This window comes from Staurois parvus, unplaced genomic scaffold, assembly GCF_062004578.1.
Source record: "Staurois parvus isolate SC_StPar_1 unplaced genomic scaffold, SC_StPar_1.0 ptg000432l, whole genome shotgun sequence".
Lineage (NCBI taxonomy): Eukaryota > Metazoa > Chordata > Amphibia > Anura > Ranidae > Staurois > Staurois parvus.
This window is the reverse complement of record NW_028318228.1, coordinates 3,759,379-3,773,892: the sequence shown is the minus strand read 5'-3', so window position 1 is coordinate 3,773,892 and position 14,514 is coordinate 3,759,379. Positions and strand designations below refer to the sequence as shown.

Genomic DNA, 14,514 nt, shown 5'->3' with positions numbered 1-14,514 from the left:
CGATAGGTGAACATTCATCTAGTATATAAATATCAGACATGTTAAATTGTTCTAGAATGATTGTCCTACTTATGGACTTTGGGACTGTTTTATTTCTGGCTTTGTTTTTCCATGGAAAGCTTTTATTTCAACCTTAGTATATCTAAATTAGTGTGATAGGTTCTAATTAAACTTTACCTTTGACAAAAAATGTAACAGCAAAATACACTTTTGCTACCAGGCATATGGAATATACTACCAGCTCACTCATACTTTCTTTGAACAGAATGGAATTTGACGATGAAGACGGAGAGGGACCCAGCAAATTTTCAAGGTCAGTGTTTGGGTTATTTTTTTTGTTTGTTTCAGTGGAAATCCAAAGATTGCAGTTTTTCTAATATCCTCTTCTTTTTTCTACAGGTAAAGTTGCAAGTTTCAAGTTGTAGGCTCTGAGATGTAAGGTAGGCGATTGCTTCAGATTCCAGTTCCTCATCAACTCCTCAGGTTTGTCATGCCTGCTGAGGGAGCTGGTTGTTTGTTTCCACATTAGAGGATAAGAACGGCCTATTGGATGGAGACCAGCTGTACAGGTAGGTCGAACATCACATGTATGCAAGAAACAATGGTGTAACTATAATGAAATAATGACAGTGTATGTAGATTGTAGCTGCCTTTGCGTAAAGCCCCGTACACACGATGAGAATATCGGACGAATGCTCATCCTGTATTTTTTGCATGCTAGTCTCCATATCGAAAATTAAGAGATTACTAAAGTTACGAAAATTCTCGTACGACAGAATAAATATTTGGAAGTAATGTAATGTATTGTTTTGTATTTGTATTGTATTTTTGGATGAAAACTGTACTGATTAAACAAAAATCGTAAAATCTGGTTTCGTACGAGAACATTTTTCGTGCTTGTCCCTTTGAATAATTTCAGACGAAAGCTGTGTACTAATGATCAGATTATCGTACAATCACTTTGAAAGCTGTATTTTTCATACGATGTTCTGATCATGTGCTTAAGACACACAGATTTTACTAAAACTTTCATGTGACTTTCATGTGACGTTGGGCCTCAAATGTTATGAGTCTGAAGTATCTGATTTTTGTTAATACCCATATCATCAAACAATTCTTCTATTTTTCCCTTCTGCAATATTAGTAAGAAAGAAAGTTTGGTTACCATGGATGACCAAGATGGGTTTTTCTTCAACCTGAGGCTCTTCGTATCGTATAAACCTATACATTTCATAAGTGTCACTGAGTTATTGCATAACAGTTAGAAACATTCTTTCAGCAAGAAGCTATACTCTGAATCCTCCTGTATTCATTTGTATTGTAATTGTACTGTATGTATAATATGTTGTAAAGCGCAGCGTAAACTGTTGGTGCTATATAAATAATAATAATAATACTGATTGCATTTTTAGATACAATTTCACAGCTTTGCAAATAGAAATATCCACCGTCCTGTATCTGGTTACATCAGCATTTTGATTGATATTTGCACATATTTAACCCTGCTGTTAATTTTGCCTGTACATCTGTTTATCTGCAATAACTGATGTGATTTTAAGCAGGGTGGTTCCAAATGGACCGTGAAGCACAGATAAGTGGTTTTGGGGTGTACTGCCCTGACTTGCAATGTGGGAGTTGGATTCCAGGGCTGTAATCGCTCTGTATACCTGGCAGCCGCTAACTGTCCTGCCTGCATTCCACTGTCAATCAAACTTATACCATGCTGATATTCTGCAAGTCTAACAAGCAAAAGGAGCCTCTTGACATCCTGAAGGCGGAATATAAGATAACTTCTCGTACAATCTGGTGGATTCTTAATGTTTAGATTGTCCAGCTGTGTATACACTGTTCCCTTCTTCACATTGCAGCAAAGCACCTTCACCCACGCTCATGAGCACCTCGCTGTCTGACTGAGTACATCCCTCGACTTTAGTCATTTACAGGGCTTAGGTCTGGAAGCAGCTCAGGACAGCGCAGTGTGTGAAGAGAATTCTTTATATTAATAGGCATTCACCTGCTGGCTTGCATGAACTCTGTCAGCAAGACAAATTGCAAGCACCAGTATAAACATTTTTTTTAATCAGAATTTTTACAAAACCAAACATACAACATGCCCCCCTGTAGTGCTGTCAGATAATAAAGAAGAACAAGAATGCATTGCACAATATTTAAACAAAACACAGCAAATCAACAATTCACTAACAAAACAGTTTAAATTGATACGTATTGATGATATAAGTTATGAAATAAAACATGTTTAGGCATTGTGTAATGGAGTGCATAATTTTAGCATAATTCATCATGTGATAAAATCAGTATTTTTTCATTGTACTATATACGTTCTGTCTGAATTCATTTTATAAAGGAGAAACACTACACAATCATATTCATAAAACATCTCATGTGTACCAAATTGGATACATTTTGTATCAGCAAACAAAACAAGGAAATATATCTGATGCTGTGGTAGTTATGGATTGCTGCAATTGCTGAAATAGTTTGCTTCCTTATTAAATTATCCAAAAAATAAGCCAAAAACATTTTTTCTTAATCATGCATTATGGGACACATGATAAAAATTTGGATACACTGGGTTATGCTGCTTCCTTCAGACTAGAGACTGGTCACTGGCAAAACAAAGCTGTAAGGACAGCCTAGTATAACCCCTCCCACTCCCAGTTTGCCTCTGTTTTTTGCAAGTTTCCTAGGAGAACAGACATCTTCTCTTCTCAAACAGAAGAAAAACATTTTCTTAATTTTTATAAAGATTTATATTTCATCCAGCAAGTTTCTTCAATTAATATATTCTCTCAAATCAATTACACATAATTTAGTAAAGTACAATTAATCTCAATTTGACAACTGACTTGGTCATCGGAGGAAACTCGGCTCCTAATCAATTTTCTGGAACTCAGTGATTTGGTCATCCCTTCAATGCTGGACCTCTTGTCTGTGAAATCAGCTGACGGGGATTAGGTTGGACAATGCCGTGGCATTAGCTTACATAAACCACATAAAACACAGCAGCATAACCCAATGTACCTGAATACTTATCCTGTGTCTCGTAAAATACTCCGAAAAAATAATTTCATTGCCTTTAGTAAATGAACCCCCACATCTAATGATTTTTTTTACACTAGTTACTAAGGATGATCTAATGTTCTTCCCAAACCCAATTCCGGCTAAACCCATGGGAAGCTGTCATATGACAGCAGGCCACCATCCTTGTCAGCTATGGCCATGAAATTCCCCGCAGCCACATATAACAAAGGGGTGGTAAGGCTGGTTAGAACACTGACCTAATTTGGCCGCATGGCCATGTTTGTACGATGTCATTGACCAGATATGTTCATATTGCCACTTTACTTAGAAGTGGAAACTTGACACCATAGCACTAAGAGTTCCCAAAGAAGCTGAGCACGATGCTTTTGAAAATGGTAACCAATGTGCGACACGGACTGGATGTTCTAGGCTTTGAAACAACAGTGAAAAAACCAAAGGGCACAATTGCCTAGTTCATTACCTACAGCATTTTGTTAGAGGATAAAAAGATATACATTATACTCACAAACCAGTGTGAATACACACGTGTTTTAAAACTTAAGAACCAGAAGCAAGCAACCATCATCTGCATGCACCTAAGGAGTTCCACGAGGGGCTTGCCTCTGGTACTTGGGTTTCAAAACACGCTTATATTCATAGTATAATGTATATATTTTTATCTTCCTTTAAAATGCTGTAGGTAATACAGTAGGCATTTGCTCCATTTGTTTTTTTGTTGTTTGATTTGACCACTTTAGGTCAATAATGTCACCAAATCCCTGCCCCTTTGTTGCGTGCGATTTCAAAAGTAAAAACAATTTCTGCATTGCATCAGACTTTTCTTCTGCCGTGAGACCTTACAAGACACATGACAGAATCACTTTAAAGACTGTAGGAAAAAATATGGGCAATTTGCTTACGCAATCAGTAAAATTCAACTTGTCATTTAGGCTGGAAACAGCAAGATAAAATGTGATTGGTTGCTATAGGTACTATTCCCATTTCTCCATTGTTTGTACATCAGGACCACTGGTCTTCTGATCAATGTACAACACTGGGGCTGCTTTGTTTATTTGCCTTAGACAACATTTTGCTTAATATTGGGAATCAAGGGTGAGATGTTTTGTTGCATATATGTCTCCAGCCTGAGTTGTGCTGCTCTTGCTGTGTAAGTACTACTAGGAATCATTTTTGTATGTCTCATGGTGACTATTCATAATTCTCTGAAATCTGTTTGTTAGCACTGATCGGTAAGTGGGTTTGTGCATGACACTATTGTAGACCAGGGCACCCAGACACGTACTGTTACCTGCTGACATGTACAGCACATGATATGCCTCATTAAGAGAACCTTTGCCAGTGTTTTTTCAGCTCCTGTCCAAAACACATCAATTCACTGATGACTGAGTAGGAAATTAAAAGGAAAGATGCTTCTAATGGCTATTCTTTGGTGGCTCTATTACCTGGGAACCATTGCAATTTTTTTTCAATAAACAGCTCATAAATTTAATAGCAATTGCATAAATGCCTTTTGCAGCCAGTGTTACCTTATGTTCCTTTCATTGCATTGGCCTGCAAACCTCCCATAAGCAAAGGGATTAAAAAAATCCCGGAACAGTGACTGTGCATTGACCTTGAATGTTCCAGCAAAGTTACGAGTGAACCTTGATTTAAACCCATCTGTATATTTACTGCTGAAGTGTCCTGCTGTTTAATACACTTGAGACCCAGCAGTAAATTCATTAAAACAAACATTTGAAAAGAATCCCAAAAAGAAACCGCTAATCGGACTCTGGAATGTTTTATGAATAAGCACAAGTCCAGCAGGTTGTTAGCAAGATCCAAGTGAAATGGAAACTAAAATGGAAGCTGAACAGACACTGATAAAGACTTTTGTGTACTTATTTCCTGCCCACGTGTGTTCGTTGGGTTGCGGGGACCGTGTCCCTGGACGGCTCTGCTTGGTGCTGATTCTTATACTCTTCCGTTTTTTTCTCCTGCTCTGATTCTGCTTTCAGAGAGAATCACAGTGAAATTGAAAGACGTCGGAGGAATAAGATGACACAGTACATCACAGAGCTGTCCGACATGGTTCCCACCTGCAGTGCCCTCGCACGCAAACCTGACAAGCTCACCATCCTGCGCATGGCTGTGTCCCATATGAAATCCATGAGAGGGACAGGAAATAAATCAACAGACGGAGCTTATAAACCCTCCTTCCTAACAGAACAGGTGCTGATGCTCTGCAAACTCTCCTAATTATGTATGCTTAAAAGGCATAATTGAGCTGGCTGTAGACTACCTGAATTTCACCAGAAATTAAACCATTACTAGCCATCATTGGTTTAAGCTCAACTCCAGCCATAACTTTTTTCTTAGTTTTTTACAGAATAGGAAAAAGTTTGCTTATTGCTGTTTCTGTCCCTTTGGGGGAGATTTCCTCTTATTTCCTGTTTTGGCAACACCCATTGGGTGCCCCATGTGTGATGGAATATTAAGTGGAAAACTCCTTGTCGGGAACACAGACAGAAATAAAAACTCATTGGAGAACCAAAACTAAAAAAAAAAAATGTTTGGAGTTGGGCTGTAATGTATAGTATAAAATATGATTGATAGCTGGTACCTCAGTGCATTAAATGTATACAGCATTGGTTAGATCCTTTCCTGTATGCTGGACCATTTCTATGTCTCTATACACATCACTGAGATACAGGTAATCAAACTGAACTTTTTCAATTCATAGAATTCAAGATTGTTCATTAGAAATGTATTTTTTTTTAAATTGATGTGATTATTATTTTTTTTTTTACAAACAACACATATATTTCACGATTACTAGTTTATATTAAATACACTGGATAAAGCCTGGTTAAAGTGGAATTCCAGCCAAACACTAACTAGTCCAGAAATGTTCCCACCCAGTTCCTGCTACCTATTCTAGCTGACCTTGGTGATTGCTCCCTACTCTCCCCTGCAGCTGCTGCTCACTGATACAGGGGATCACAAGACTAGAATGGACTGAAAATAGGTAAGTATACACATCTCTTTACACAGGTTAAGGTTAAGCATTATAGGTAGCAGGAGGAGGTGAAAACATTTTAAAATGTTTAAAGTTTATAGGAGTCTTACAATCATATAATCATAATTCTATGATTGTAACAGTAGACATATACCCGTGTACTTATATGTGTACAATATATGTGCATGCAGTATTGTTTAAAGAAATCTATATTGAGAAAAAAATGAAGGCTGTCATTTCTGAACTTCTGAAAATTTTAATTGTCTGGAGTTGCCTGACTTTAAAAAGAGATCAGCAATGGCAGCCTATAGGTTTCTCTCAGTAGAGGTTTCCTTTAAAGTGAACCTGCTGTGAAGCAAAATGTCTAAGCAAGAAGCCTAAAATGGCAGCTGTTATTCTACAGCCCCTGGTTTGCATACTAGTTCAAAGGCAACGACGATACTTTCAATGGATCTGAACAGGTTTATCATCACTGCCTATGAGTTAGTGTGTGGTCTGAGAGGATAGCAGCTTCCATCTGAGGCTTCTCGCACAAGTGTTTTGGCTCACGACAGGTTGCCTTTATTTATCCATCCAGTATACAAGCATCAAAATAAAAGAAAATGGATATGTGGTAGTTGCTGTAACTATAGTTATTTTTAGCTATGTGATTGGTATTTCCAGCTGTCTTTAGCTGTCCTTGTCTGCACATAAGTGCATGTCATTAACATACTGTACAATGCACATTATCAAAATGCATGTTAACGCATGGTACTATGTGATGCAGCTGTGCCTTAATTTTAAGTGGCAACACAAGACATATACCAAGCACAGCACAATCTACATTAGTTTCTGCACAAATGTAAACCAGCTGTACATTGTGATACAATGCGGTATGGAAAAAAAAAGCGGTGCAGCTGCATTAGAACTTGCACGGAACTGCATTGGCAGCTCATTCAAATGGGCCCCTTAACGCAGTGTACAGTAATACACAAATAGTGCACATTAACATATGTATTTATGCGCCACAACAAATTGATTCCACACCAAAAGGAAATTTGTGGTGAAATGGAAAGTAGATAATGCATGATATGAACAATATAGTTTACCTTAAAAGGCTTTATAGAAAGGAAATTTCTAGTTAAGAAACATCTTGATGACATTTGTTTAGAGCTCTTCCACAACAATTATTATGATTTTGTCTGACCAGTAGCCTGGTTAAATTTTGGTTCTGTTAATGATGGTTTATGTACCCCTCATGTCTCTTTTTTCTCTCTTTATCAGGAGCTAAAGCATCTAATACTGGAAGCAGCTGATGGATTCCTGTTTGTAGTGGCAGCAGAAACGGGAAGAGTCATCTATGTGTCAGACTCAGTCACTCCTGTACTCAACCAGCCTCAGTCAGAATGGTTTGGGAGTACTTTGTATGAGCAGACACACCCCGATGACATTGAGAAACTTAGAGAGCAACTGTGCACATCAGAGAACTCCATGACAGGTTGGTTAATGGTGGCATCTTCAGAAACTGATGTAAACTTTAAACTGCTATTTAAATTATAATTTCTTTCCCTGAGCTCTGGCTCTGGTACCTCAGGATTAGTATTGCTTTATTTTGTAGATTTGGCAGAAGACAAATGCTGAAAACTGCTATTCCCTGATATATAAAAGTTTGATAAAACTGTCTTAACAAACAAGTTCTCCCTTTCACTGCAGGTTACACATTAAAAAGAAGAAGCTGATTGCTTTTCTTAGAGGTTTCCCAGATAGATTTTTCTTTTGAACTTTGCTTCGTAGGACTACACAGGCCCACCACAAAGTATAATTGTTAGTACAATTGTTAGTAACAATAAAACAAGACCCCAATAACTTCAAGCATTTTCAGAACCTAGAAAATATATTGTCCACTTACCTTGTGGTTGACTTTATCCCCAACAAAGTAGTGCCTGTGATTAGATGTAGGTAGGTGGGGGCAGGAAATTCTCCAAATCCAATGCTTCTAAGTGACGATGAGGCAAGCTAGAGAAGTAAAAGTAGAGTCCCCGATACCAGACCATTGGGTGTCCAGTCATCATCCTGGAATTCATAAGCTTGGTTATTCCTTATAGACAGAAGGCCTCCTGTAAGTTTGGCCATAGATGGATCATTTTTTTTTCTATCAGTCAGTGGGCAGATAAAAAAAAAAAATGAACAGATTCCCCAATCCATACACGCAGGATGGTTGGTGGAATCCTCCATGCTGTGCTATTGTATTCTGACTGCAGGGACTCCTCTGCTGTAAGAATACATAGATCAGTGCTGCAGATGTTGATTGAATGAAAAATTTCCAACAGTCCCGTTCTACAGAAGTCGATAATCAGATTGACTTCTGTCAAATGGTAACAGCCATAGATGAGACAAAATTTGGCCAGTCCCTGCTGAACCCACTAAATTTCAATCCATCTATGGCCAGCTTACAGCCTTCTTCTGTCCTGAAAAAAAAGCAACACAGAAATATTCCTGAGAACAAAGGACGTCCGATCAGCTGCACTCCAAACAGTCCACTTTATTGAACCAAGATGAAACCAATACAGACAGTGGAAATACAGTGGGGGACTGGCAGCTAAACGCATTTCACGCTTATTCATTACCCCAATGGACGTCGTTTGTTCTCATCTATGCAGCACACGAGCTGGGCCAGCACCTACAGGAGGAGTTGTGCTTGGATATTGGGAGTCTCTCTACCTTGAGCAGCTCTAAATACAGAAATATTCCTAATTGCCCTGCAATTCACATTTTTTATTTGTGATAGGCCTTGCTGTTCCATGGGACCACCACTATGGGCCTTCCATTATAACAACTGCCCCACACTCATAATTCTAAATAGTATAATTGTAAATGGCAGCATCCACTTTTTAAACGTTCAATCCTTCCTTTAAGCAACATAGAGGAATCCTTATCCCTGCTACTATATTAGTTTACTGTGGCCTCCGAAACTTGGCCCATACTTATAAAGTGGAAATCCCTATTCAAAGTAAATATAAAAACAAAGTAATATTGCTGCAATAAGATTCTAGTATGTCTGTTCTTAAAACCATTTCCTCTATAGAGGTTCTTCAAGACTTCATGTCAAACACACCTCTAGTGAAACAAGACTCTGGCCACAGCAACAAGAATGTACTTCCTCAGTGGTTTTCAGCCTCTTAAAAACATGTTAAACATTTATATTTGGCTACAGATCAATTTTAAAACTGTGACTTTGGTGAATCCAAGTGCAAATTGCTATGGACTTACAAATATATTGATGTGTTAGAACATTTATTTTTATGCACAGCTAGCATGTTGTAAAATTACCTGTCTAAGGAATTTCTAAGGTTTAGATCTTAAAGGGAAGGTTTGTGTTTATAAAAAAATAAACATTCATACTCACCTCTTTGCAGCAGCATTGGTGGGATGCTGTAGATGTCTCACACCGACCCTAAGACCGAGAGCTTACCGATCACATGACCACTGATCACTCAGTTCTAGGTCTTCTCACAGTGGAGAGAGGTTACTGTCAGTCACTGTTCTCCACTCTGCCCCTGCAACACTCACTGGAGCACCAGGCTGCAGAGGGGTGGGCGCAGATGACTTCAGCTCCCAGCTATACACTGGAAGCCAGCTGTCATTTAGGCAGCTGAGTGGATTCCAGCAATAGTCAGGTTCCTTTCAGAGCCTGGAACAGCTTTGTGATGTCAGCTAATAGCCAGCTCATAGAAGTGCAAAAGTACTGTAAGTGCACCCCTGTGACCCACAAGAGAAGTATGGCCAAAATAGCCTTGGCCATACATCTCCTTTAGAGCTTGACTGCAGGCACACAGCTACATTCACAGATGAAATATATGCTGTAAGGGCTGTTTACCAAGTTAAAGGATTTGTTCTTCTGTCTGTCCAGTTTTGAGACCTGCATAGCTCTGCCACATACCAAAAGCCTATCTGGTAGAGCAAGAGACCTGATTTTTTTTGTGCTGCAGTTAAAGGCTAAGGTCACCTCTCAATAAAAAAAAAAATAAATGCACATTTTTTTGCAGGTAAAAAAAAATTAGCTTTTTTTTAGGAGCCTGTAAAGCATTGCACCTGTGCACGGGTGCAGTCTCAGGCTCAGTGTATCTGTCTGCTCTTATCTTGAATGGGCAGGCAATTACACGAAGACAGGAAGGCTCAATGAACTACCTAGAGCACTCACTAGCATCCTGATAGGTTTAACTGGGGCTTTATGATGGATACGTTAGAGAAATTGGGGCTAGGGCCTAAAATGTTGAAGTGGATAAAAGGACTTTATAGCGCCCCGTCAGCAGCGGTCAAGGTTAATGGGTCCCTCTCTCAGTTCTTTAAAATGTATAATGGAACCAAACAGGGTTGCCCACTCTCCCCTTTATTGTTTTTTATATCCTTGCAGCCTGTCCTGGCAAGTATAAGGAAGTGTGCAGGAATAAAGTTTAGACAAGTGGAGCTTAAGGCGGATGATATGTTGTTCTATATCGTAAACCTTAGAATAACGCTGCCTAATTTAATGAAATCATTAAAACAATATACAAAAATAAACCTGGAAAAGTCAGAGAATTTTAATATTAATATAACAAAAGCTGAGAGGCAAAAATTACAAAAAGAATTCCCATTTACATGGAGGGAAAAAGAAATAGGCTATTTAGGAATAAAATTGACCCCTTCATTAAAAGCTCTTTATCAGGCAAATTATATTCCATTAGTGCAGCGCTAATAAATAAGTATATACTAAAATAAAATCACTGTATAAAATAGTTCATATGGTGACTGGTGTCATAAAACGTGAATCCTGTGTTCAACTGGAACTTGGTGCTTGTGCAGTCAAAAATGACTCACCAGAGCGCATAATAAAATTTGTATATAAATATCCTGATGTCATCAAAGGTCATCCAGGTCTGGGCAGGAATGAAGTGGAATCCCTCACTGTATGTGCCTGGGTCCTGAAGCATCTGGTGTGTGATGGAAGGATATCAGAGGTCCCTTTAAGGGATGGGCAGGTCAGCTCACCAGGTGTATAAGAATCCCACTGCGGGTCCTGGGAATCTGCAAAGTAATCCTCCCCAGGGGAGTTTAAAGCAGAAGGAACTCCATAGTGTAGTATAGTAAGGTAATTTATTAAGTAAAAAACATCCAGAAGATAGCAGGCATCCAGGTGAAAATGTAAACATCAATTTTACTTGGACTAACCGTCCTGGCGAAAAGATGGCCGCCGGAGCTCCATGTTGCTCCAGCGGCGTGACGTCACGGCATTATTGACTCCTCCTACGCGTTTCGTGTAGCACACGTCATCTGGGTGGATCGTCTTTGAGCTGACCTGCCCGTCCCTTAAAGGGACCTCTGATATCCTTCCATCACACACCAGATGCTTCAGGGCCCCAGGCACATACTGTGAGGGATTCCACTTCATTCCTGCCCAGACTTGGATGACCTTCGATGACATCAGGATATTTATATACAAATGCGCATTTTATTATGTGCTCTGGTGAGTGCGCATTCTTCTCATTTTTGGCTGCACAAGTACCAAGTTCCAGTTGAACACAGGATTCACATTTTATGACACCAGTCACCATATGAACTATTTTATACAGTGATTTTATTTTAGTATATACTTATTTATTAGCGCTGCACTTTATTATATTTTTGTCTGTTTGAGGTTTATTGGTTACCTGAGTGCGTCGCAGCTTTTAGTGCGCTCGCAATTATATATTATTTGTATATTCCATTAGAAAATGAAATAAAAGGAGAACAGGGGAGGTTGTCAAAAGGCGACACATCATGGATAGGTCCTATAAACTTGGTAAAGATGGTGATAGTGACAAAAAGCTTGCATAGGTTCCACATGCTACCAATATACATACCAGAATCCTTTTTTGGGATAATACAGAAGATGATACGTAGGCAAAAACGAGAATTAGGCACGAGACACTGTGTAGGGTAAAGGGTAATGGGGATTTGGGGTTGCCAAATGTTAAGAGTTATTATCAAGCGGTGATACTTTCACAAATTAATAATAAATTGGGTATTTAATTTACATAGGAAAGGCTGGGTTAATATGGAAGAGACGTTGAGTAAGGCACAGTTAGGAAAGATGGTTTGGATTCCATACAAGGTTCGCACATTAGATGGGAACACTAGTTCACTGACAAAGAAAGTTTTTAGTGTTTGGGATAGATTGCATACACAAAAAGGATGGAAATATAACTCGGGTATGATCCCCTTGGTGGGAACGGAGTATTTCCCACCAGGGAAGGACGATATCTCTGGGAAATGTATTAAAAATCAGACCATACGCTTGGGTAAAGAGAATTTGCACATTTTTTTTATTTAAAGGAAAGAAAATATTTATTTTTCACTTTAGATGAGTGGCGGTATGGTCAACTTGCTCACTTTGTTTCAACACTCCCACAAACACTGAGGATGTTGGAGGATCAGTACCCATTTGAGAAATTGTTGAATGTAACTATAGCCCCGAAACAGGGCACCTCTAAGATATATACGATCCTTATGGATATAGAAGGTACTGATCTCCCTCAGGTCTTGGAAAAATGGGAGAGGGAGTTGGGATCAAAGTTGACTGCACAGCAAAGGAATCAGTTATTTAATGAGTATACAAGGTAACAAACATGAGCACGGTGGAAATGAACTATAAATGTTTGGCTAGATGGTATATAACACCGAGTAAAGCACATAAACAACAAGTAGAGGTTTCACCTTTATGTTGGAGAGGTTGTGGGGGGAAAGGGCATGATGGCATATATATGGGGGGAATGCCTGAAGATACAAGAATACTGGAAGGAAGTATTACAACATATTCAGGAAATATGTGGGATTACTATACAGAGGGACCTGTGGATTTGTTTATTTTATAAATTTGAATCTTTGATAAATCTTCGCAAGAACAGGGTACTATACCATCTAGTTGGTGCAGCTAAGGGTCTGATTCCCCAATTTTGGCTTGCCCCCGATCCACCAAGTATGAATGACTGGGTAAATAGAGTAGATATCATTTATAGGATGGAGGAGTTGTGTCATAGTGAAAAGGATAAAATGGAAAAATGTAGGAAAACATGGAGTATGTGGTTGGTCTTTAAAACAACTAAAAGATATTTGGAACTGCTTGGAATATAAGTTAATGAGTACTGGGGGAGCTTTTAAGGATGGCCCACAGAGAAAAAGGTATAGGAGGAAGGGAAAACAGATATAGACTGATAACGATGATAACGGTGGGAAAGTGGTGTGGTTTTAGGGAATTAGGGGGGGAGAGGGGAGGGATGAGGGGGGTAGGGTAAAATAAGATATGAGGTAATTGGAATACACAGGAGAAGCTTGTTATCGTTTTGGTTAAATGCTTTTTTTGTAATGGAAAAAAATGTAATAAAAAATATAATACTAAAAAAAAAGAAGGTGTCAGTACATCCTTCTGAATGCTCTGCCACCCTATGAAAAGTAATCCACCACATATTGCTTTTCATAAAGAGCCGCTCATGTAAATAAGACCTTATTGTTTAAAGAGGCTAACTAACTCCTGATTTTTTAGATGAGATCTGTGTACCTTCTACATAATCATAGGCGTTTATTAATTTTCATCCTTTGTTAATTCAAGTGTTCACCTTCCATGAACAAGACCAAACATCTGTGGGACCTGACATGGCGTATGTATATAATCAAGAGCTTTAACCTGTGGGTAGAGCCATGCCTGGTGCACTACTACAGCTTCCACGCAGCAGGTTACCTCCAGCCCCACGGTGCTCGGCAGGCTCCTGGCAGCAGACAGTTCCTGACAGTTCACAACGGTCTAGGTTTAAGGTTTCACTGTTTCTTCCTGTAGTTTGTTATGGCAGATGTTTTTCTGGATCCAGATCTGCTTTTCTTCAGAGTAAAATATTTATTCACCCTGCCTTGTTTTGCTTTTCTATTTGGTGGTACTCGAAAATGTTTAAAGTTCAGCAACTTTTCCCTTGGCTTTGTTTTATTATAGTTGTAATATTTCTGACTGTTTGACCATAGGAAAAAAAAAAAAATCTCGAAAAAGTTTATTTTTCTTAGCTTGCTGCAGAAAAATTCAATTTTTTTTTCCCTGAAAGGGCTGGGCAAAATTCCTTATCAAAATATCTAATGTGAAAAAAACACCTTTCACTGTGAACACTAAACCAAAAGCAAGTGCACATCAAATATCAATAATCAAAAAAAGTCATTATTACCATAAGTCCATCATTTCAAATGGGTGCCACATTAAGTTCCCCGATCTTCTTTCCACTTTACATCCCAAACCAACACCACCAAGTGCTTGTACGACAACATTCCCTTCTGGGAGTACACTCACCAGACCCACATGCCTTCCACTCTCATGGTTGGCATGTATCGCTTGTTGAGATTCCACTTAAGGGTACTGCTGTGTAAACCTTCATACCTCCTTACTCCTCTCCACCAGGTATTATTATTATTATTATACA

At 38.8% G+C, this 14,514-nt stretch overlaps 1 protein-coding gene across 5 annotated transcripts in view; it reads left to right on the top strand.

Annotated features, from left to right (window-relative positions):
• Window positions 1-14,514, top strand: part of ARNT2 (aryl hydrocarbon receptor nuclear translocator 2) — a 182,129-nt gene that overhangs the window by 67,965 nt on the left and 99,650 nt on the right. For 3 of the 5 annotated variants that reach the window (XM_089687642.1, XM_089687643.1, XM_089687646.1), the window contains 3 exons: window positions 266-313; window positions 5,061-5,274; window positions 7,325-7,538. In XM_089687642.1, coding sequence (XP_089543768.1) covers window positions 266-313; window positions 5,061-5,274; window positions 7,325-7,538 — 476 coding nt within the window. The remainder of the gene's footprint in view (window positions 1-265; window positions 314-5,060; window positions 5,275-7,324; window positions 7,539-14,514) is intronic. The other 2 variants (XM_089687644.1, XM_089687645.1) reach the window with 1 other exon arrangement.